This window comes from Bufo bufo, chromosome 2 (genome assembly GCF_905171765.1).
Source record: "Bufo bufo chromosome 2, aBufBuf1.1, whole genome shotgun sequence".
NCBI classification, from domain to species: Eukaryota; Metazoa; Chordata; class Amphibia; order Anura; family Bufonidae; genus Bufo; species Bufo bufo.
In genome coordinates this window covers 105577659-105603331 of record NC_053390.1, presented here as the reverse complement: position 1 = coordinate 105603331, position 25673 = coordinate 105577659, and the positions used below count along the sequence as shown (strand labels likewise).

The window sequence follows — 25673 nt, the reverse complement described above, 5'->3', positions numbered from 1 at the left end:
TCCATGTATCGTACCACCTGGACTGGCTCCTTAACTTCCTTTTTGTTTGGACTTTTAGCATGGCAAATAATCTCCCTTGACCTTCTCAGTCAAACCAGCACTGTGACAAATGAGAGTTCCCCACTCAATTAAAGCATCACATTAATGAGTAAAGGCACGGGATTTAGCCGGTTTGCTCCGGTTCTCCAGATCCAGTTGTTAAAATTACAACCGGATCGGAGAACCGTGTTGCTGGCTGAATCCCAATCCGGAGCTCGGCAGCAGAGGCAGCAGGTCAGGGGAAGATGCAGCAGAGCAAGGGAGAGGTGTCTCCCTTTCCTGCTCCTCTGATAGGCTGCAGGCACTAGGCTTGCAGCCTATCAGAGGCTGGCGCAGGCGGAGCGATGACATCATCGCATCCGCCTGAGCCGAGATTTGTACTGCGTGGGACACAGGCCGGAAGAGGCCTGCATCGCTACCAGCATGGAGGTAAGTATTAGTGTTTTTTTTTCCTTTTATGTGGCGTGCTATGGGGGCATCAACTGGGGGAGTTACTGGCACATGATGGGGAACACTATGGGGGCATTACTGGCACATGATTGGAAACACTATGGAACATTACTGGCACATGATAGGGGACCCAATGGGGGGCATTACTCGCACATGATGAGGGATACTATGAGAGCATTACTGGCACATGATGGGGGACACTATGGGGGCATTACTGGCACAGGATGGGGGGCATTACCGGCACATGATGGGGGATACTATGGGGGCATTACTGGCACAGGATGGGGGGCATTACCGGCACATGATGGGGGATACTATGGGGGCATTAGTGACACATGATGGGGGATACTATGGGGGCATTACTGGCACGTGATGGGGGATACTATGGGGCCATTACTGGCACATGATGGGGGACTCTATGGGGTCATTACTGGCACATGATGGGGGACTCTATGGGGTCATTACTGGCACATGATGGGGGACTCTATGGGGTCATTACTGGCACATGGGGGACACTATGGGTCATTACTGGCACATGATGGGGGACACTATGGGGCATTACTGGCACATGATGGGGGACACTATGGGGCATTACTGGCACATGATGGGGGACACTATGGGGCCATCTACTGGCACATCCTTGGGGACACTATGGGGGGCATCTACTGGGGATATTGCTGGCACATGGGGGACACTATGGGGGCATCTACTGGGGGCATTGCTGGCATATGGGGACACTATGGGGGCATTGCTGGCACATGGGGGACACTATAGGGGCATTACTGGCACATCATGGGGGACACTATGGGGGCATCTTATACTGGCACATTATGGGGACACTATGGTGTTGGAGGGGGGAAGAACACTATGGGGGCATATTATATAGGCACAATATGGGGGCACTAAGAAGGGGCATTTATACTGGCACATTCTGGGTGACACTATGGGGGAATCTTATACTGGCACATTATGAGGGCACTATGGGGAAGAGGAGAGGAGCACTATGTGGGCATTTACTAGGGACAATATATAGGGGTATTTTATACTTGCACACATTATAGGGGCACTATGGGGACAATAGCTCAACTGGAGGCACTGAGGGAATTTTTTTGTACTGGCATACAGAACGGGAGCATTTTTGAACTAGTGCACATTATTATTATTAAAGGTGGCAGGTGAGTTGTTAAGAAGGTAGGAGGAGGATGAAAAAGTAGGAACCTAAGATGTCTTTTGTCAAACTGCAGAGACGAGAGATGGGTGAAAAATCATCATGGCGGTCTGGTCTCAAAGGAGAACATGAAGAAAGAGAAGGTCTACATCAGAGGAGAAGTCACTTGATGTAAGAGGTATGTGGTGCTGTATTCTGGATAGCACATAATATAATATGTCAGCAAATATGTCTTTAGTGCTAGGTACAAATGTGTATAAAATGTATATGGTGTAGGTAAATCTACTGTAAGTGTAGCCTAGGTGTCATTTATATACTGTATGGTGTATATTGTATATGTGATTATGTGAGTGTAGTGTCTATATAGTCTGTTTATGTATGCATACCTACCAACCATCCCAGATCTGGCATAACTACAGTGTGGGGGGCACAATGGAGACTAAGCAGGGTTGGGACATGTACAGATAGACATTGGGAGGAGTTAGAGGTGTGGGCCAGTGCTGTAAAATAAAACTGTGCGACACTGATAGTTTAGCTCCTTAGGCTTTTTAAATGTTTTGTGGTATGTGTGTGTAGTGTATACATGGTGTATTTATGTATGTGTACCATGTACAGTATATGGTGTATTTATGTGTATGTGTGTTGCATCTATATGGTGTATGTATATGTAAACATGTGTCGTGACGTCGCGTATCTGCCGTTGAGTAGGGAACCAGTTGTTAAAAATTTGAATCCTACCCCTGGATAAGTAGTATCCTCTTCTCCAGGCATCTTTATCTAGGTCTATCAAGAGAACAACAGAACTGTCATACTGATATCTCGATTTTACATCTACTATTATACTATCAGATAACATCTTCGACTCAAAGCAGTGATGACTACTAGAGAGGGACAATATTTTGTATGTAATTTTAAATGGTATAGTACTGCTAAAATGAAAAAGCAGCGGCAAAATTTCAAAAAAATTGTTTCCTATGAGTATTGATTTAAAAAGTGAATCCTTTCTGATGGAGGTATCCATTGAAGTTCAGTTCAGTAGAAGAATCTTGGGGTGTCTAGGTGTTGTTGAACACAGATACAATACACTTTACAGAGTGACTCCTTCATTGACCTAATCTCAACAAGGATTACAAGAAAGAATATAAGATATATGACAACAATTTTATATCAATAATAGGGCAATAGTACGATTCAGAGATCACAACTGGGTCCGAGCTCCACTGCACTAAAATAATAGTACCAGAAGCGGTTGACCAAGAATATGATGGCATCACAATTATTGCTCAGTGATGTAATCACATTAGATAGTGACTTCACCATACACAGTGCCAGGTGGAGATATTGGTTGGAATATAGGTGTAGACATTAGGGGCAGGGTCTGGGTATGATTCTGTCTAAGACAATAAAGATTGGTAGATTTATTGGCCAATATACTGTATCTCCTCTCAGTCAAACTTCAAGAGCTTTTACATTGGGCATCGTTGGCATGTGTTTTCTGTGATTAACTTAATGAAAAAAATGCTTGGCAGACCTACTAAATTTTGTGAATGAATGAAAGATTATGATGTCCAGCTGGAATCCAATTTTCCTTAGCTAACTGTTAAGGAGGACATAAGATTTAAGAGAACAAAGATCCTGCATGTGTGTGGGCCACTTTGTTTCTGCTCCTCAGAAATTCAGCCATAAATCTCTAGATATTACTTTTTGAAGTTCTGCTCCATCTTTTTTTCCAGAAGTTGTGTAGGAAAAAGCACGTAAAAAAGAACAGAAAACGAAAATAACAATGTAGTAAAAATGAAAAACACTGTTCAGGATCCAAAAACACTGGACAGGCGTGGGGCTGTTTCTGGAAGAAAGCAGCCATGTTTTTCTTAGCCATTAAAAAAAAAAAAATCTAAACATGAGAAGACACAGAGATATAAAGATAGTATAGCATGTGCCTCCCACTTGTTAAGGGACCAAAAGTAATGGGACAGAATCATAATAATCATAAATCAAACTTTCACTTTTTAATACTTGGTTGCAAATCCTTTGCAGTCAATTACAGCCTGAAGTCTGGAACGCATAGACATCACCAGACGCTGGGTTGCATCCCTGGTGATGCTCTGCCAGGCCTCTACTGCAACTGTCTTCAGTTCCTGCTTGTCTTCAGCAAGTGAAATGCATGCTCAATCGGATTCATGTCAGGTGATTGACTTGGCCATTGCATAACATTTCACTTCTTTCCCTTAAAAAACTCTTTGGTTGCCTTTGCAGTATGCTTTGGGTCATTGTCCATCTGCACTGTGAAGCGCCGTCCAATGAGTTCTGAAGCATTTGGCTGAATATGAGCAGATAATATTGCCCGAAACACTTCAGAATTGATCCTGCTGCTTTTGTCAGCAGTCACATCATCAATAAATACAAGAGAACCAGTTCCATTGGCAGCCATACATGCCCACGCCATGACACTACCACAACCATGCTTCACTGATGAGGTGGTATGCTTAGGATCATGAGCAGTTCCTTTCCTTCTCCATACTCTTCTCTTCCCATCACTCGGGTACAAGTTGGTCTTGGTCTCATCAGTCCATAGGATGTTGTTCCAGAACTGTGAAGGCTTTTTTAGATGTCGTTTGGCAAACTCTAATCTGGCCTTCCTGTTTTTGAGGCTCACCAATGGTTTACATCTTGTGGTGAACCATCTGTATTCACTCTGGTGAAGTCTTCTCTTGATTGTTGACTTTGACACACATACACCTACATCCTGGAGAGTGTTCTTGATCTGGCCAACTGTTGTGAAGGGTGTTTTCTTCACCAGGGAAAGAATTCTTCGGTCATTCACCACAGCTTTTTTCCGTGGTCTTCCGGGTCTTTTGGTGTTGCTGAGCTCACCGATGCGTTCCTTCTTTTTAAGAATGTTCCAAACAGTTGTTTTGGCCGCGTCTAATGTTTTTGTTTTGATGGGTTTGTTGTGTTTTTTCAGCCTAATGATGGCTTGCTTCACTGATAGTGACAGCTCTTTGGATCTCATCTTGAGAGTTGACAGCAACAGATTCCAAATGCAAATAGCACACTTGAAATGAACTCTGGACCTTTTATCTGCTCATTGTAATTGGGATAATGAGGGAATAACACACACACCCGGCCATGGAACAGCTGAGAAGCCAATTGTCCCATTACTTTTGGTCCCTTAACAAGTGGGAGGCACATATGCAAACTGTTGTAATTCCTACACCGTTCACCTGATTTGGATGTAAATACCCTCAAATTAAAGCTGACAGTCTGCAGTTAAAGCACATCTTGTTTGTTTAATTTCAAATCCATTGTGGTGGTGTATAGAGCCAGAAATGTTAGAATTGTGTCAATGTCGTAATATTTATGGACCTGACTATATCTATATATATCTCTCTCTCTCTCTCTATATCTATATATCTATATATCTATATATATATATATATATATATATATATATATATTATAAAGCAGTAGGGCACACCAACACCTGGGCTACACACGGAGAGTTTTGATATAACGATATATTTATTGTGACACATAAAGCTATCTATTCCGACATATTAAAATACATAGCTAAAATACATAAAATACATAAATACACTATATTTATACGAAAAAATTCTCTATATTTGACCAATGTATCAGAGTCTATTGTATCAATATAGTCTCTCCAAACGAATTTCCCAACTAGTAAAGTTCAGATAGTAGAAATAATAATAATTTATGGCTGATAAGGTGCTTCACATGCTCGGCGCAGTATATTACTACTGCAAAGTCACTATGGTTGAAAATTCGCTGCCTATTAGTAAAGATAAACCGCAGTTGATTTACTCACTGTTTGTAGCTGGAGTACTGCCGGTTTAATTGTAACACTGGTGGCGTCCCACGAGTGATAAAGATCTTTTGTCACTACCAGAGCTTTGGGACGTTCTCACAGCTCTGTTTCTCCACCCCTGTGATGATGTCACTACTAGAGCTGGGAGGAGTTCTCACTACTCTGTTTACTTTTGGTTTCTTTCACCACAGCTGTTCTTCATGTGTTTGATTTCCCTCTCTTTATATCACCCCTCCTCCTATGATAGGATGTGGATTATAGTTCTCACTTCAGTTGTAGCTCTTGCTTTAGTTTCTTCACTTGTGGCTATCAGTTCACTGGACCTGTGTTCTGCTGCAGCTAGCACTCCGGATATTGCCAGCCTGTCCTTGGATCCGTCTTCTCTGCGGCTGCAACACCTCCAGCTAAGTGTGCAGACATTGTTTTGTTCCTGTTTATTTCTGACTGGATCTGAGGTGGCCACGGTTCCCTCCATATACTGAGTAGGGCACTGGTGGCCGTGCCCCTTCCACTATTGTAGGGGTTACAGTGGTCATTAGTCTTAGGCACGTGGGCATGCCTCGTTCCGCCATTGGGATCCGGGCATGTGCTTTAGCAGAATAGGGAGAGCGTTGAGGGTCGGACAGGGGTCACCCTTTATCCTCCCTAGTTCTGGGTCCAGTCAGTAGCTCTGTACTGTGTATTACTATTGTTGCTCACATACAGCCGTGACATCTTTGTAGGTTGCGGTGTAATAGGAATTTCCACCGAGTCTGTGTGAATGTTGAATCCGGGATCCTCGGTGATGTATAAAGCTGTGCTGTCCTAGAGGTCGCTTAATGGTATCCTTTTGCTGCGCTATTTAGTTGTATCACGCAGGCTATGTGATTACCAAGTGCGTATCTCATAGATAGCCGACAGGTATCCAGCTTTCCTTTACGAAGATAAATTCTCACCGATCCCATTTCTTTTGGTTCCTTTTCTTTAAGCGCTTTAAATCTTCTGATTCTATGTCTTATTTCATGGGATTTACCATACGCGTTTCAGAGTACTGCGACTCCTTCTTCAGTGGCTAAATTTCCCATAGAAATGACCTGTTTTTATATCCACCTACACAGGTGCGGTCTAAATTAATTAGCTCCAATTATGTGTAGGAAATGACGTAAGTATTTTTCTCAATTGGATTTCACAATATAGAGACATATATATGATTAAAAACTTACTTTTGTCAACTTTAAGAACATATTAAATCATCAGATAGATATAAATATATCGCTAAAATATAAGAAATACAATTAATATATTAAATATGTAAAAATGTCGGAGGTAAAATGTCCCCATATTTCATATACTTGATGGAATGGAGCAAGAGAAGAGAGCTGAGTTAAAAACGCACCCATAGCATCCTTGACTAGTACGTGAGCCCTCTCTAATTTATACTTTTCGAATATATATATAGCCCTTGAGTAAAAAAGTCACAAGCAGCCTCTGACTGTGTATCAACACACTGGGGAAGTCTCAGACAGCATGCGATAGACATTGCTGTGAGGGCTGCACTGAGATAGTAAGAAACACACTATGTATATTATAGTGCACTGTTTTAGGCTTGTCTATTGCTGCAAGAATGCCTGTGTAGTAGCTAGCTAGATAGTGGAGGTGTGTGGCACTAGCCTCATGGCATGGAGTGGCCATAAGTAGTTGTGACTGGAGCAAAGGAGCCAGAAGCAGCCTCCTAGCCCACTTATCTTGTAAGCAGCTGCAGTCTGTAGGAGTGAGCAATCACCCTAATACAAATAACTCATACTGTACCTCAACTCTGCTAACACATGACCACTTATGCAGTTGGGTCAAGGACACTCCTGCATAACCTGCTGCACTGGTTAGGGAAATACTGTGCATGCGGACCCTATAACAACCATATGGCCAGGAGACCACTGTAACATAAAGGCATTATCCAAAGCAGACAACCCCTTAAAGGGAACCTGTCACCTGGATGTTGTGTATAGAGCTGAGGCCATGGGTTGCTAGATGGCCGCTAGCACATCCGCAATATCCAGTCCCCATAGCTATCTGTGCTTTTATTGTGTAAAAAAAAAAAGAAATTTGACAGATATGCAAATTAACCTTAAAGGAGTCCTGTCCCCAAGATGAGTCCAGCGTGAAGAAGCCCAGTACCGCCCTGTATCCTCCGAATCTCTCCTCCTTGCTCCCCAACGTCACAAAGCTAGAGTGCCATAATCTCGCAAGGAGCGAGCTAGCGCATGCGCAGCGTCGGCATAGTGTTCCTTCCCTGTGCTGGCATTAGCCTCAGGGAACGAACTGCGCTCCCTGCACCTCCGCTGCTGCTTCTCCCTGTGCGCGGATGAAAACATCTGATGTCGGCGGGAGCGGGGACGAGCCTCCCTAGTATAACCCGAGATGCTAGGGAGGCTCATCCCCGTCTGCAATTGGCTGTCCCCCCGACATCGGATGTTTTTATCCGCGCACAGGGAGAAGCAGCAGCGGCGGTGCAGGGAGCGGGGACCCAGGTAAGTATATTGCGTGTGGGGGGCTTTTTATAGGATTGGATAACCCCTTTAAAAGCTAGTGAGTGATATATACTCTTTTTTTCAAATTATTTCTATTTTCTGACTAGATTTTTTTTAAGTCTATGTTCTTTAGAAGACTATAGGGCGGCCATGTAGCCTGAGGTATTGTTAACAGCCGCTAGAGATATGCCGTGAGCGGTCCGTGGTATGCCGACCTGGCATCCTGCTAAGAGCAGGAGCGCACGGAGTCATTGACTGCTATGACGCCGTGCGCTTCATGCCGCCGCTGCACTACAGTAATACACTCGTATAGATCATACGAGTGTATTACTGTAGTGCAGCGGCGGCATGAAGCGCACGGCATCATAGCAACCAATGACGCGGTGCGCTCCTGCTCTCAGCAGGATGCCAGGTCGGGATACCACGGCCATGTGCATGAGGCCTAATACTGACAATGATATAACTGCTTAAAAGTATCAGCATAGCATTAGGCTTCATGGCCACTACAAAACCTAGAGGGTGTTTAAAGAGTCCCTGTACTTTCACACTTTCATTTGATTTGATAGAGGATGGTTTAAATAGCAAATTTCTAAATCCCTGCATTTTAAAACTATGCCTGAATCCACCTGAAAAAATGGCCACTAGGGATCTCACTTCCACCTACTTTGCAGTCCACTGCCTGTTGTCAGGCAAGATCTGTTCCTAGTAACAGAGACTCAGATGGTTCATAGGAAATGGGGGCATGTCAGAGCTGGCCGAGATACTGAGCCTGATAAAAGAACTGCTTCTACACATGTTTTGAAGAGTATAGGAGCATCATGTGTGCTTTAGACTACTTTCACACTAGCGGCAGGACGTATCCGACAGCCTGTTCACCCTGTCAGATCCGTCCTGCTGCTATTTCGCCGTGCGGCCGGACTGCCGCTCTGTCTCCATTGACTATAATAGAGACTGGGGCGGAGCTCCAGCACAGCACGGCGAGAGGCCGTCGGACTAAAAAGTCAGACATGCAGTACTTTTAGTCCGGTGGTCTCTCGCCGTGCAGCACCGGAGCTCCGCCCCTGTCCCCATTATAGTCAATGGAGACAGAGCGGCAGTCCGGCTGCACGGCGAAATAGTGGCAGGACGGATCCGACAGGGTGAACAGGCTGTCGGATCCGTCCTGCCGTTAATGTGAAAGTACCCTTAAAGTGTGATCTGTCCCTAATCTCCTCTGTGAGCTCTGGAGCTGGAAACAGTAGTAAGTAAGGAAAGGACGTCACAGCCGTACACTGCTAGCAGATTTTACAGAAGCAATACGCCCCCTGCTCCTGAGTGAAATGCATCTAGCTAGCAGCTGAACCAGGGGATAATATGGCTGAAAACTCAGGTATGCTTTAAAGTCTAAGAAATTATGGGGGAGATTTATCAAAGAGGTGTAAAGTAGGACTTGTTTAGTTGCTCATAGCAACCAATCAGATACCACCTTTCATAGCTCCTTTCGAAAATCAAAGGAGGAATCTGACTGGTTGCTATGGACAACTAAGCCAGATCTATTTTACACCAGTTTGATAAATGCCCCCCTATTTTTTAAAATGAAAACTTGATTAAAACAATATGCCACTATCTGGTGAGTTCACTAAAAGAGTTCAAGAGGAGCCTGGATGTATTTCTGGAGCGTAATAATATTACAGGCTATAGCTACTAGAGAGGGGTCGTTGATCCAGGGAGTTATTCTGATTGCCTGATTGGAGTCGGGAAGGACATTTTTTCCCCTTAAGTGGGGAAAATTGGCCTCTACCTCAGAGGTTTTTTTTTGCCTTCCTCTGGATCAACTTGCAGGATAACAGGCCGAACTGGATAGACAGATGTATTTTTTCGACCTTATAAACTATGTTAACTATCTGATGACACATTCCCTTTAAGGCAACTGAAAAACACATTAGCTTGAGTTAACGGTCTTTAACCCCTTAGTGTCCACTAATACACCTTTTTATTATCACTAAGGTGCCTTGGGCTGGGCCGCTGCCTTTTTACAGATATCTTGTCTAAGGGTCTCCCTTACAGCAAAGAGCAGGCTCTTGGCTCTAGCATGACAGCCAGGCTCCTGCTCTAATGGCCTGGATTGTCAAAAGTGTCAATAATGACCATGGCATCTAAGAGGTTTCAGAAGAGGGAACTCCCTCTGTCAGGCATTGGCGGCACCATACATGAAATCGCAGGGTGCTGATGTCTTCACATGGTAACCGGGGTCTAATGAGAGCCCCCAGGTCTTCCCTCAGTGTGTGCCTATCAAGCTGTGCCAGAGGCACAGCCTGATAGCGTGCCTGTCAGTTTGTACTGACAGCATAATACAATGTACTATGTAAGTAGTAAGGTGTATTATGTAAGTGATCAGAGGATCACATTCTAAAGTCCTCTTGTGGGACTAGTAATTGGTAAAAAAAAAAAATAAAGCTCTATTTTTTTAAAAATCCACACACCTTTTTTCCATTGAAAGAATATTTTTCAATGAAAAAAATAATTGATGAAATAAAGTCCCCTCCACATATTTGGTATTGCTGCATCCATGACGACGTGAACTATTCAATTATCCCAAAATTTATCTCACATACTGAAAACACTGATGCCGGAGGATTAACCCCCTGTATGCCACGGTCACGCTGACCGCGGCATACAGGGGGTTTGCGGCAACTTGTACATCCCCATCGGGTCCCTGTGCTGCAGTGACTGGGACCTGATGGTTGCTATGGCAGCCCCGATGCCTTGCACAGGCATCGGGACTGCCAGCTACGGAAGCCCAGGAGATCCAGCCCCAAGGCTGGGTCTCCTAGGCAACGGTCAGCGTCTTACAGTGTAAGGTACTGACAGTTCAATACAGCACAATACAGATGTATTGTGCTGTATTGAAACAGGGATCAGACCCTGAAATGTGTTTTTAACAATAAAAAAAGATTAAAGTTTCAATTTAAAGCCCCTTCCCCATCGCCACATCCGTAACAACCTGCTCTAAAAAAATATCACATGATTTACCCTGTCAGGTGAAAACCGTAGAACAAAAAATAAAAACCGTGCCAAAAAATAAATTTGATGTCACTATACAATCACAAAAAGTGTAATACCAAACGATCAAAAAGTAGTATGTACCCCAAAATAGTACCAATCAAACTGTCACCTCATGCCACAAAAACTGAGCACCTACATAAAATAATTGCCCAAAAAATAAAAATAATATGGCTTTCAGAAAAAAGAGACACAAAAACATGATTTTTTTTCAAAAATGCTTTATTATGTAAAACAGAAACAAAATAAAAATAAAAGTAGTACATATCCGATATCGTCGCCTCCATAACAACATGCTCTATAAAAATAGCACATACGCTAACCTGTCAGGCGAACACAGTAAAAAACAAAAAATAAAAACTGTGCCAGAACAGCCATTTTTTTTTACCTTGCCACACAAAAAGCATAATATAGAGCAATCAAAAGTCATATATACCACAAAATAGTACCAGTAAAAGTGTCACCTTATCCTATAATTTCCAAAATGGGATTTCTACTCTAGGGGTGCAACTTAAAATTATACCAGTGAAATCTGCCCTCCTTTCCTTCCGCGCCCTGCCGTGTGCCCATACAGCAGTTTACGACCACATGTGGGGTGTTTCTATAAACTGCAGAATCAGGGTAATAAATATTGAGTTTTATTTGGCTGTTTACCCTTGATGTGCTACAGGAAAAAAAAAAGAATTAAAATAGAGAATCTGCCCAAAAAGTGACATTTAAAAATGTCATCTCCTTTTTTCTTTAATTCTTGTGGAACACCTAAAAGTGTTAAAGTTGGTAAAATCAGTTTTGAATAACTTGAGGGGTATACTTTCTATAATGGGGTCATTTATGGGTGGTTTCCACTATGTAAGCCCCACAAAGTGACTTCATGACTGAAGTGGTCCTTAAAAAAATGGGTTTCGGAAATTTTCTTAAAAATAAAAAAATTTGCTTCAAAAATTTTAAGCCTTATAAGATAAAAATAAAATTACATTTACAAAATGATGCAAACATGAAAGTGGACATATGGGGAATGTATGGTAATAACTCTCTTCGATGTATCACTAAAAACAGAGAAATTCAAATTGACAATTTCTAACTTTTCCAAGTTTTCTGTATATTTTGGATTTTTTTATAAATAAAAGGTGAATTATATCAACAAAAATTTTTCACTACTATGAAGTACAATGTATCGCAAGAAAACAATCTCAGAATGGTTTGGATAAGTAAAAGCATTCCGAAGTTATCACCACATAAAGTGACACGTCAATTTTCCAAAAAACGGCCTGGTCCTTTAAGAGGACCTTTCACTAGAATAAAAAATCTAAACTAAGCATACAGACATGGAGAGCGGCGCCCAGGGATCTCCCTGCACTTACTATTATACCTGGGCGCCGCTCCGTTCTCCCGGTATAGCCTCCGGTATCTTTATATGTTCGGCTCAACTGGGTGGAGCCTGCCGGCGTCTCCTTCTCTCAGGCTGTAGCGCTGGCCAATCGCAGCGCTCAGCTCATAGCCTGAGAGAAAAAAAAAACTCTCAGGCTATGAGCTGAGCGCTGCGATTGGTCAGCGCTACAGCCTGGGAGAAGGAGACGCCGGCAGGATCCACCCAGTTGAGCTGAACATATGAAGATACCGGAGGCTATACCGGGAGAACGGAGCGGCGCCCAGGTATAATAGTAAGTGCAGGGAGATCCCTGGGCGCCGCTCTCCATTTCTGTATGCTTAGTCTAGATTTTTTATTCTAGTGAAAGGTCCTCTTTAAGGTGAAAACTGGCAAGGTCCTTAAGGTGTTAAAAACTACAACTTGTCCTCCAAAGAACAAGGCCTCATTCAGCTTATTGATGGAAATATAAAAATCTTACAGCTCTTGAAATGCGATAATGAAAAACGAAAAATTGCTTGGTCGCTTAGGCCCCAAAAAAGCTGCTCATTAAGGGATTAACATCATCTTAGTTTAAACATGTCTCATTACAAGAAATCTTGATATTATTAAGTTTTATTTCTCCATCTAATATACAAAGTTTAGATATGAAACTAGCAGTCTGGAAAGGTCTTCAAGTTTTGGCGACATTGACATTTTCCCATTAACAGATCCATTCGAGACGTGCGAGTATGTTAGAATCCACAATTGTTTTTCTTTACGGGTTCAAATTTTCAATAACACAGATTTTTCCTAAAGGAATCTATTGGGAATGAGTGAAACATAGAGCTTTGATTGCATGTATGACCAGATGTCAACATCTTTTACCATACAAGACTCGGCAGGAGGCAGGTTAATTGTAAAGCCAGGGAGCAGGGAAATCCCTGAACGGGGAATTGCGGCCATAAGAAAATTGGCAGCTATAATCCAAACCAAAGAATTAACTCTGTGTATAGAGAGAGAGGTCCAAACGTAATTAGCAGATCAAGATCATAAAATATGGAAAAAACTACGTACACCGGCAAATACACATATGGTGCCAGTCTATAGTCATTAACCTTCTCATAGCATCTTATGATCTGACTCCGATATGGGCTTGTGCAAAGTGATAGTTTTTTAGGAACAATGAGAGATGACGTTGGGCGTATTGAACTGTCCCACAGGAAGCAGAAGATTCTCATGTCCAGCTCATAAGTTTATTTAACAGTTGGTAAAAAAATAGTGATTTCATGACAGCATTTTCCATTCTGCTTTGGATATTTTAGAAGTGTGGATGACCTTCAAGTTCCCTCAAAGGCAAGAAACAAAACATAGCAGGAGAATGTACTTCAACTTGCGTGAACCATCCCTCGAGTGCCATGTCTTAATTTTTTTTTTTTTTAAATGAGCGTCAGCATAAAGCCACCCATAAACATGAGATATTTATCTGCAGACAATTGGAAGATCCTGCTAAGGGCTCTTTCACACTTGCGTTGTTGTGTTCCGGCATAGAGTTCCGTCGTCGGGGCTCTATGCCGGAAGAATCCTGATCAGGATTATCCCCATGCATTCTGAATGGAGAGAAATCCGTTCAGGATGCATCAGGATGTCTTCAGTTCCGGAACGGAACGTTTTTTGGCCGGAGAAAATACCGCAGCATGCTGCGCTTTTAGCTCCGGTTAAAAATCCTGAACACTTGCCGCAAGGCCGGATCCGGAATTAATGCTCATTGAAAGGCATTAATCCGGATCCGGCCTTAAGCTAAACGTCGTTTCGGCGCATTACCGGATCCGACGTTTAGCTTTTTCTGAATGGTTACCATGGCTGCCGGGACGCTAAAGTCCTGGTTGCCATCGTAAAGTGTAGTGGGGAGCGGGGGAGCAGTATACTTACCGTCCGTGCGGCTCCCGGGGCGCTTCAGAGTGACGTCAGGGCGCCCCACGCGCATGGATGACGTGTCGCATGGATCACGTCATCCATGCGCATGGGGCGCTCTGACGTCATTCTGGTGCGCCCGGGGAGCCGCACGGACTGTAAGTATACTGCTCCCCCGCTCCCCACTACTACTACGGCAACCAGGACTTTAATAGCGTCCTGGCTGCCATAGTAACACTGAACGCATTTTGAAGACGGATCCGTCTTCAAATGCTTTCAGTTCACTTGCGGTGTTACGGATCCGGCGGGCACTTCCGGCAAATGGAGTGCACGACGGATCCGGACAATGCAAGTGTGAAAGAGCCCTAAGGTTACACTGAGACTTTTTGTAGTGCGACTGATTGATTTTAACTATTGAATGACAGCTGCAGCACAAGATTGCATTCAACTGAATTCATTCATTTGGACGCAGCTTCAGTTGAATAGTTAAAATCAATCAGTCGTGAGTGCGTGAAATAGATTGACCCTTGGCAGAGCAGGTTCCCGTATGTGACAATGCCTCTCAAGCTGTGCCAGAGGCACAGCCTGATAATGTGCCTGTCAGTTTCTACTGACAGCATAATACACTGTACTATGTTAGACCACATTCTAAAGTCCTCTTGTGGGACTAATAAGTAGTGAAAAAAAGAAATAAAATGTTATCACCACTAGTAAGTGGTAAAAAAATAAAAATAAAACTTTACTAAAAACAAAAAAATCCACGTTAAACACACACACACACACACACACACACACACACACACACACACACACACACCTTTTTCCAAAGAGCATTTTTCAATGGAAATTAATAATTAATAAAATATAAAATAAAGTCCCCTCCACATATTTGGTATCGCTGCTTCCATGACGACTGATTCATTTTAACTATTGAATGACAGCTGCACAGGGGCGCAGCGTGGGTAGGACCAGGGGGGCCGCTGCCCCGGGCGCCAAATTGTAGGGGGCGCCAGGCAGTAAAATGAGGGTGATGGAAGCCTATGGCTCCCATCCCCTCCGTTCTGCCTGGCCTGAAGCTTTAAGAAGCAGTAGAGCGGCGCAGGAGTCTAGGAGATCGCGATTATATCACCGAGACCTCCTGCGCCGGGTCTCGCGAGATGACGTGATGACGCGGCGCAGGAGGGCACGGTGATGTGTTCCTGACCGCCAGACCGGGACGCCCAAGCAAAGACTACAAGAGGTGATGGAGAGGCGAGTATTTTTTTTTTTTTTTATGGAGGTGGGCAGAAGGAATACAAAGGAGGCCAGTATATTTAGAAAGAATGGGCACCGTTTTATATTATACAGAGGAGCCATGATATATTATACAGGGGGCCATTATATATTATAGTTATACAGTGGGGCCATAATATATAATAATTATACAAGGGGGCCATCATATATTATACATAGGGGCCATTATATATTATAATTATACAGAGAGGCTATTATTAATGGGCCCTCTGTATAATTCTAATATATAATGGCCCCCTGTATAATTATTATATATTATGGCCCCACTGTATAACTATAATTTATAGTTATACAGTGGGGCCATAATATATAATAATTATACAGGGGGGCCATAATATATAATAATTATACAGGGGGGCCATTATATATAATAATTATACAGGGGGCCCATTATATATTAGAATTATACAGAGGGCCCATTATTAATAGCCTCTCTGTATAATTATAATATATAATGGCCCCTATGTATAATATATAATGGCCCTTGTATAATTATTATATATAATGGCCCCTCTGTATAATATATAATGGCCCATTTGTATAATGATTCAATATTATGGCCCCTCTGTGTAATTATTATATATAATGAGAGAGAATGACCCCTCTGTAATATTAGGATATATAATGGACCCTTTGTATAATTACTATATATAATGACCCCCCCTCCCTGTATTATTATAATATGTAATAGCCTGTTATACAGGGAGTGCAGAATTATTAAGCAAGTTGTATTTTTGAGGATTAATTTTATTATTGAACAACAACCATGTTCTCAATGAACGCAAAAAACTCATTAATATCAAAGCTGAATATTTTTGGAAGTAGTTTTTAGTTTGTTTTTAGTTTTAGCTATTTTAGGGGGATATCTGTGTGTGCAGGTGACTATTACTGTGCATAATTATTAGGCAACTTAACAAAAAACTAATATATACCCATTTCAAATTTTTTATTTTTACCAGGGAAACCAATATAACATTTTAACATTCACAAATATACATTTCTGACATTCAAAAACAAAACAAAAACAAATGAGTGACCAATATAGCCACCTTTCTTTGCAAGGACACTCAAAAGCCTGCCATCCATGGATTCTGTCAGTGTTTTGATCTGTTCACCATCAACATTGCGTGCAGCAGCAACCACAGCCTCCCAGACACTGTTCAGAGAGGTGTACTGTTTTCCCTCCTTGTAAATCTCACATTTGATGATGGACCACAGGTTCTCAATGGGGTTCAGATCAGGTGAACAAGGAGGCCATGTCATTAGATTTTCTTCTTTTATACCCTTTCTTGCCAGCCACGCTGTGGAGTACTTGGACGCGTGTGATGGAGCATTGTCCTGCATGAAAATCATGTTTTTCTTGAAGGATGCAGACTTCTTCCTGTACCACTGCTTGAAGAAGGTGTTTTCCAGAAACTGGCAGTAGGACTGGGAGTTGAGCTTGACTCCATCCTCGACCCGAAAAGGCCCCACAAGCTCATCTTTGATGATACCAGCCCAAACCAGTACTCCACCTCCACCTTGCTGGTGTCTGAGTCGGACTGGAGCTCTCTGCCCTTTACCAATCCAGCCACGGGCCCATCCATCTGGCCCATCAAGACTCACTCTCATTTCATCAGTCCATAAAACCTTAGAAAAATCAGTCTTGAGATATTTCTTGGCCCAGTCTTGACGTTTCAGCTTGTGTGTCTTGTTCAGTGGTGGTCGTCTTTCAGCCTTTCTTACCTTGGCCATGTCTCTGAGTATTGCACACCTTGTGCTTTTGGGCACTCCAGTGATGTTGCAGCTCTGAAATATGGCCAAACTGGTGGCAAGTGGCATCTTGGCAGCTGCACGCTTGACTTTTCTCAGTTCATGGGCAGTTATTTTGCGCCTTGGTTTTTCCACACGCTTCTTGCGACCCTGTTGACTATTTTGAATGAAACGCTTGATTGTTCGATGATCACACTTCAGAAGCTTTGCAATTTTAAGAGTGCTGCATCCCTCTGCAAGATATCTCACTATTTTTAACTTTTCTGAGCCTGTCAAGTCCTTCTTTTGACCCATTTTGCCAAAGGAAAGGAAGTTGCCTAATAATTATGCACACCTAATATAGGGTGTTGATGTCATTAGACCACACCCCTTCTCATTACAGAGATGCACATCACCTAATATGCTTAATTGGTAGTAGGCTTTCGAGCCTATACAGCTTGGAGTAAGACAACATGCATAAAGAGGATGATGTGGTCAAAATACTCATTTGCCTAATAATTCTGCACGCAGTGTATATCCTAATATTACAGAGGAGCCATTATATAATATACAGAGGGGGCCATTATATATAATAACTAATAATAATAAAACTCTGCAGAGATGAGACGCGGCTGAAAGAAGGTGTCATGGCGGTCTTATCTTCGAATGAAGACGCTGAGGAAAGTCTACATCACAGGAGATATCACTGGATGGATGAGGTATGTGGTGCTGTATTCTCCTGTATATTTTGTAGTGATGTATGTAATGTCCAAACACATATTTGTTTCACGGTAGGGTTGGGGGGTGGATTGAGAATTTGGCCCACCCTGCCGCATCCTGGCCCCAGACTTCAGGTCCCACTGTGTGTGTGTTCTGAATTCTGGGGCCTTATACCCATCTACTACATCATCTGTACATGGCTCGCCCCGGGTGCTGGCAACCCACGCTACGCCACTGCAGCTGCAGTCCACAAGATTGCATTCAAATGAATTCATTCATTTAGATGGAGCTGCAGTTCAATAGTTAAAATCAGTTGCCCTACAAAAAGTTACAGTGTAGCCCAGGCTAGGCCCAGGGGTATTGTGGTTACCATAAATATAACTTATGTTTTAGACAAATTCATCACCAATAATTACCTAATATAATGTAAATTTCACATATTCACCATTCAGTAGTTATAAAAGTAGTTTTATTCCTCTGCTACCCTCTGTGTTTCCTCATAAATTACCATGCCATCGACCTGCAGCTCTGAGCCTTTGTTAGGTCGCACATGCTCAGTGTGTTGCTATCAATTCTCTAGCTAAATGTCTTGTGAAACAAAGGGCGTGTCAGTGTGCTGGAGATTACTGAGTAGAGGGGGCGTGACTGGGCTGTATATCAGGCAGCCAATCAGTAACCATCAACACTCACAGCAGGAAAGCTAGGGATTGTGGGGATTGTAGTTTTGTGAGGGAAGATCAGGGGCCATGACACTCAGTGTGCTGTAGGCTCACACAGGAGCTAGACAAATGGATTGCAAGGTACTGTAAAATGAAGCTCTGGTTATATGTATAGGTATGGGTTCTGGTTGGGTTACAGCTTGCAGCCTTAAAGGGTTTCTACCACCAGAAATACCGTTATGTAGCTGGTTGACATTAGCGATGCGCCATTGTCAGCACTACATAACAGTGTGTTTGTTACATTTCTCCCTGCAGCCGTTCTGATAAAACAAGCACTTTTATAATATGCTAATGAGCCTCTAGGTGCTATGTGGGTGTAAAATCAGCACCTAGAGGCTCCGTCTACTCACGCTTTATCCCGCCCAGGTCCCCTGTTCTGCCCGCCTCGCTCCTCTTGATTGATGCCACGGTTCGCAGCATCGCTTACGAAATCCCGCGCCTGCGCCGTTCATTTCTGTATTCGGCACAGGCGCAGTGAGTGAAGGCCGCTCTCCTGATGCCGGCTTCCTCACTGTGACGTAGTCGGCGCAGGCGCAGTGAGTGAATGATGCGCTCCTGGTGCCGGATTCCTCACTGCGCCTGCGCCGACTACGTCACAGTGAGGAAGCCGGCATCAGGAGAGCATCCTTCACTCACTGCGCCTGCGCCAAATACAGAAGTGAACGGCGCAGGCGCGGGATTTCATTAACGATGCTGCGGAACGTGGCATCATTTAAGAGGAGCGGGGCGGGCAGAACAGGGGACCTGGGCGGGATAAAGGGTGAGTAGACGGAGCCTCTAGGTGCTGATTTTACGCCCACATAGCACCTAGAGGCTCATTAGCATATTATAAAAGTGCTTATTTTATCAGAATGGCTAGAGGGTGAAATGTAACAAACATACTGTTATGTAGTGCTGACATTAACGCGTCGCTAATGTCAGTCAGCTACAAATTACGTTCCTTTACTGGAATACCCCTTTAAAGGTGCCCATACACACTAGACAAACACCGCTCGAACCTGCCGATTTTGACAGGAATGGCCAACTATCTTATGTGCATGGGGTGTCCCCAATTTACCCCCCAATTTCCTGTTTTCATGGGAGAGAAGCCATTAGAAGTTACAGCTGTGGCCAAATAAAGGTTTGGCCAACAACTATCTACGGGGAATGGCCATCTTTAGATGCTTGTTTGTCCAGCTATTGCTATCGACCTCCCATACAATTGTATCCTCAACATTTGTCTGGCTGACAATTATTTAGGGTGTATCACAACTTTAAATTTGGTGAGATCAGCTGACAATCCTATCTGTATGGCCCCCTGATTCTCCCTGGGAGCTGATGTTGGGGGAGATAAGTATTGCGCATTTTGGATTTCAACGCCTGATCCTTTTGTTAGCGGGGGGGGGATAAGTCGCTGCCAAAGGACTCTGTCAGCAGCATTCTCCCATCTTCCATACACTACATATGTAGGCTCAGCTGAGTCGAGCATGCATATGTGTAGGAGGATCTGGAGAGATAGCTGGAAGCTGTTTCTGGATACTGCGGCACCGGAGACCATACAGTGTATGAGGCTGGAAGCAGAAGGATCTGTACATTGTGTAGTGGCTGTGCCAATGTACTGCAGCTCAGCTCCCATTCAATTGAATGGCATCTGAGCTTCAGAAACAGCTAATTGGTGGGGGTGCCAGGCGTCGGACCTCCATGATCTTATATTGATGATGGCCAATCCTGAAGATAGGTCATCAAGATCTGTAGCCCGGACAACCCTCTTAATCATTGTGACTATGCGAGCTGGTAACAGCGAATTCTAGCAAGATCTCTTAGATTAGGTCATCTATTCCTGATAATTTCCAGCCCCCTAGCCTCATAGCTATACATGCTTAACTGAAGCCAGAATTTCTCTTCTTTAATGACGTTCAGCAAGATCTGAGAGAAATGAAAGGAACGTGTTACTTACACGGGAAGTTATCGTCAAAGAGAGGGTCTATGTTATGCAGCAGCTCCACTCTGGGGGATGGGCTTCCTTCACTAAAACAGAATAAAGAAAAAACAAACATTATTCTCCTTCTAACATCTGCTAATTGCATTTTCTATTTTAATACTTCCTTTGTTATAACCTTAGGAAATTACTGGCTTGACAATAAACCATTAGGCACTTTTAAAAAAAAAACTCAACTGAAGAAAATGACACGTAGCTGCCCATACAAACTATTGTAGGAAAGATACTGTGGATAACATTTCTGGAGAATTCTATAAATTACAAGAAGAATAGCTGAGTACAGCGCTGCATAATATGTTGGTGATAAGCAATGGTCAAAAAACATTTCATATACAACAGATAATTATTAACAGTATGATTATCTATCTATCTATACAATGGACAAAATTGTTGGTACCCTTCCTTTAAAGCAAGAAAAACCCACAAAGGTCACTGAAATAACCTGAAACTGACAAAAGTCAAAATAAACATTTACTGAAAATCAGCAAATGGAAATCAGACATTGCTTTTGAATTGGGGTTCAACAGAATAATTTTTAAAAACAAAGTAATGAAACTGGTCTGGACAAAAAAGTATGGCACCCCTAGAAAAGATTAAAAATAATTTGACCATAGGGACATGTAAACCCCTTTAGGACATATTTCACCTTAAGGACCAGGCCATTTTTTGCAAATCTGACCAGTGTCACTTTGAGTGGTGATAACTTAAAAACGCTTTGACTTATCCAGGCCATTCTGAGATTATTTTACCAGTGGAATGAAGTACAATATGATGATATGAGTCCTAAAAAGAAAAAATTGGCCAAAAATCTTGAAAAATTAGCAGATTTCCAGGTTTCAATTTCTCTAACTTCTATAATACATAGTAATACCTACAAAAATAGATATTACTTTTCATTCCCCATATGTCTACTTCATGTTTGGATCATTTTGGGAATGACATTTTATTTTTTGGGGATGTTACAAGGCTTAGAAGTTTAGAAGCAAATCTAAATCTGATGTCACTTTGTTTTGGAGATTTTCCATTTTAATTTTTTCCAGTTACAAAGCAAGGGTTAACAGCCAAACCAAACTCAATATTTATGGCTCTGATTCAGTAGTTTACAGAAACACCCCATATGTGGTCGTAAACCGCTGTATGGGCACACGGCAGGGCGCGGAAGGAAAGGAATGCCATACGGTTTTTGGAAAGCAGATTTTGCTGGACTGGTTTTTTGACACCATGTCCCATTTGAAGCCCCCCTGATGCACCCCTAGAGTAGAAACTCCCAAAAAAGTGACCCCATTTTAGAAACTATGGGATAGGGTGGCAGTTTTGTTGGTACTATTTTAGGGTACATATGATTTTTGGTTGCTCTATATTACTCTTTGTGAGGCAAGGTAACGAGAAATAGCTGTTTTGGCACCGTTTTTATTTATTTTTATTTACAACATTCATCTGACAGGTTAGATCATGTGATATTTTTATAGACCAGGTTGTCACGGACGCGGCGATAACTAATATGTATACTTTTTATTTATTTATGTAAGTTTTACACAATGATTTCATTTTTGAAAAAAAAAATAATAATCATGTTTTAGTGTTTCTATAGTCTGAGATCCATAGTTTTTTCAGTTTTTGGGCGATTATCTTGGGTAGGGTATGATTTTTGCGGGATGAGATGACGGTTTGATTGGCACTATTTTGGGGTGCGTATGACTTTTTTATTGCTTGGTATTACACTTTTTGTGATGTAAGGTGACAAAAAATGCCTTTTTTTACACCGTTTTTATTTTTATTTTTTTGCGGTATTCACTTGGGTTAGGTCATGTGATATTTTTATAGAGCAAGTTATTACGGACGCGACGATACCTACTATTTTTTTTATTTATGTAAGTTTTACACAATAATATCATTTTTGAAACAAAAATAAATAAATCATGTTTTAGTGTCTCCATATTCTGAGAGTCATAGTTTTTTTTTATCTTTTTGGCCGATTATCTTAGGTAGGGTCTCATTTTTTGCGGGATGAGATGACGGTTTGATTGGCACTTGGTTTATTTAGCACAGTTTTTATTTTTCATTTTTTTCGGTGTTCATCTGAGGGGTTAGGTCATGGGATATTTTTATAGAGCCGGTCGATACGGACACGGCGATACCTAATATGTATACTTTTTTTATTTATGCAAGTTTTACACAATAACAGCTTTTTTAAAACAAAAAAAATTATGTTTTAGTGTCTCCATATTCTGAGCCATATTTTTATTTATTTTTTGGGCGACTGTCTCAGGTAGGGACTCATTTTTGTCAGGATGAGGTGACGGTTAGATTGGTACTATTTTGGTGGGCAAACGCCTTTTTGATCGCTTGCTGTTGTACTTTTTGTCATGTAAGGTGACAAAAAAAATTGCTTATTTAGCACAATTTTTTTTTTTTTCATGGTGTTCATCTGAGGGTGTAGGTCATGTGATATGTTTATAGAGCCGGTCGATAGGGATGCGGCGATACCTAATATGTATACTTTTTTTTTTCCCCCCTATTTTTTACCAATTTTTTTCTACTTTTTTGGGAAGGGGGGGGAAACGTTATTTTTTCAACATTTTTTTTTCACTTTATTTTTTTGTCCCACTTTGGGACTCTAATCCTTTACAATGCATTTCAATACTTCTGTATTGGAATGCATTGGCTGTATGAGTAATACAGTGTGTATTTGGATGTATTTCTGGAGCGTATAAATATTACAGGCTATAGCTACTAGAGTGGGGTCGTTGATCCAGGGAGTTAGTCTGATTGCCTGATTGGGGAATTTTTTATTCCCCTAAAGTGGGAAAAATTGGCTTCTACCTCACAATTTTTTTTTTGCCTTCCTCTGGATCAACTTGCAGGATAACAGGCCGAACTGGATGGACAAATGTCTTTTTTCGGCCTTATGTACTATGTTACTATTACTCACACAGCTTTCGGCCTGTGTGATCCAGGGGGCTGGATCTCACAGGCTCGTCACTGGAAGGCAGCCTTCCATGCCATCGGGTCCCCCCTACAGCCCCACGGGGACCCGATGGCACCGCCGCACCATAAAAAGCCGCAAACCCCAGGTCTGAATCGTCCTGTGTCCTTAAGGATCGGGACATCAGGGCGCCCTAAGTCCTAAACTGGTTAAACTAAGATGTGTCCTGCAATTAGCATCACAGGTGTCTTCAAACTTGTAATGAGTCAGTATGCCTATTTAGAGGGTGAAAAGTACAGTCACTGTCCTGTTTGGTATCATGGTGGAGACCACATTGAACATGGACCAAAGAAAGCTAAGGAGAGAGTTGTCTCAGGAGATCAGAACGAAAATTATAGACAAACATGTAAAAGGAAAAGGCTGTAAAACCATCTCCAAACCGCTAGATGTTCCTGTTGCACATATTATTCAGAAGTTTAAAGGGGTTTCACTTCAGCAAGTGGAATGCATCATGTAGAGAAAGTTAATACAAGACGCTTAGTAATGTATTGTGATTGTCCATATTGTCTCCCAGCCAGCCAAGATTCCTTTTTCCATTACATTAAACATTGCTCGTTTCCATGGTTACGACCACTCTGCAATCCATCAGTGGTGGCCATGCTTGCACACTATAGGAAAAAGTGACAGCCTTTCTGGTGGCTGAGACCGCGGGAGTGCTGATAAGCTGGTGCTTTTTCCTATAGTGTGCAAACATGGCCACTGCTGCTGGATTGCAGGGTGGCCGTAACCATGGAAACGAGCAGTGTATAATATGATGGAAAAATGAATCCAGCCAGCAAAGGAAGCAATATGGATAATATCAACACATTAGTAAGTGGCTTTTATTAACTTTCTCTATATGATACATGCCACTTGCTGAGGAGACACAACCCCTTTAAGGTCTACAGGACTCTAGAAAACCTCTCTGGACATGGCCACCAGAAGAAAATTGATGAAAAATCGAAGAGACATATAATATGAATGGTAACGAAAGAGCCCAGAACAACTTCCAAAAAGATTAGAGGTGAACTTCAAAGTCAGACCACACCATCCATGTCTTAGCCACGTAATAGAATACAACCCAGGAGGACAATACTGTTGAAAGCAAATCATAAAAAAGCCAGACCGGAATATGCCAAACTGCATATTGACAAGTCACAAAGCTTCTGGCAGAATGTCCTTTGGACAGATGAGACAGAACTGGAGCTTTTTGGCAAGTCACATCAGCTCTATGTTCACAGATGCAAAAATGAAGAACACAAAGAAAAGAACATTAGGGCACATTTATTAAGACCAGTGTTTTAGATGGCCTCTCCATAACTTCGGTGCATCCAGTGCTAGTTCTAAATGTAAGACCGCTTCCGAGCTGTCTTAAGTTTAGAGCTTTTTCTACGACTAAAACAGGAGTAGAAAGTCATGAATGAGATGGCGCAGATGGTACCGCCCTGTACCCTTCCCCGCTCATGCCAGGTCTAAAATTGTGGGCGGGGAAGGGTACGGAGCAGTACCGTTGCGGTGCCATCTGCACATGAAATACGTTAGGTGTATATCAGATTAATAAATGACACCCATTGTACCTACTGTGAAACATGGAGGAGACTTGTTTATGGTTTGGAGCTGCTTTGCTGCATCTTGCACAGGGTGTCTTGAATCTGTGCAGGGTACAATGAAATCTCAAGACTCTCATGGCATTCTGGAGCGAAATGTGCTGGCCAGTGTCAAAAATCTTGGTCTCAACAGGATAATGAGACACACAACTGAAACATCCAAGAATGGCTAAGAGCAAAGCATTGGACTATTCTAAAGTGGCCTTCTATGTGCCCCCTACACAGTAGTAATGCCCTCTCTGTGCCCCCTCAGTCTTAATAAAGTTAAAAAAAACAACAACAAAAAAAACAAAACAGTAATTACTCACCTTGTCCCTTTTCTGATAATCATATCACCTCCAGCTGTCATGGGAAGTACGGGGA

The 25673-nt window shown here is 42.4% G+C and overlaps 1 protein-coding gene across 1 annotated transcript in view; it reads right to left on the bottom strand.

The window, feature by feature from the left end:
• The window catches only part of ARSB (arylsulfatase B), a 217876-nt gene that overhangs the window by 41738 nt on the left and 150465 nt on the right, over window positions 1–25673 (bottom strand). Inside the window, exon 6 of the mRNA XM_040421390.1 lies at window positions 20697–20767. Coding sequence (XP_040277324.1) covers window positions 20697–20767 — 71 coding nt within the window. The remainder of the gene's footprint in view (window positions 1–20696; window positions 20768–25673) is intronic.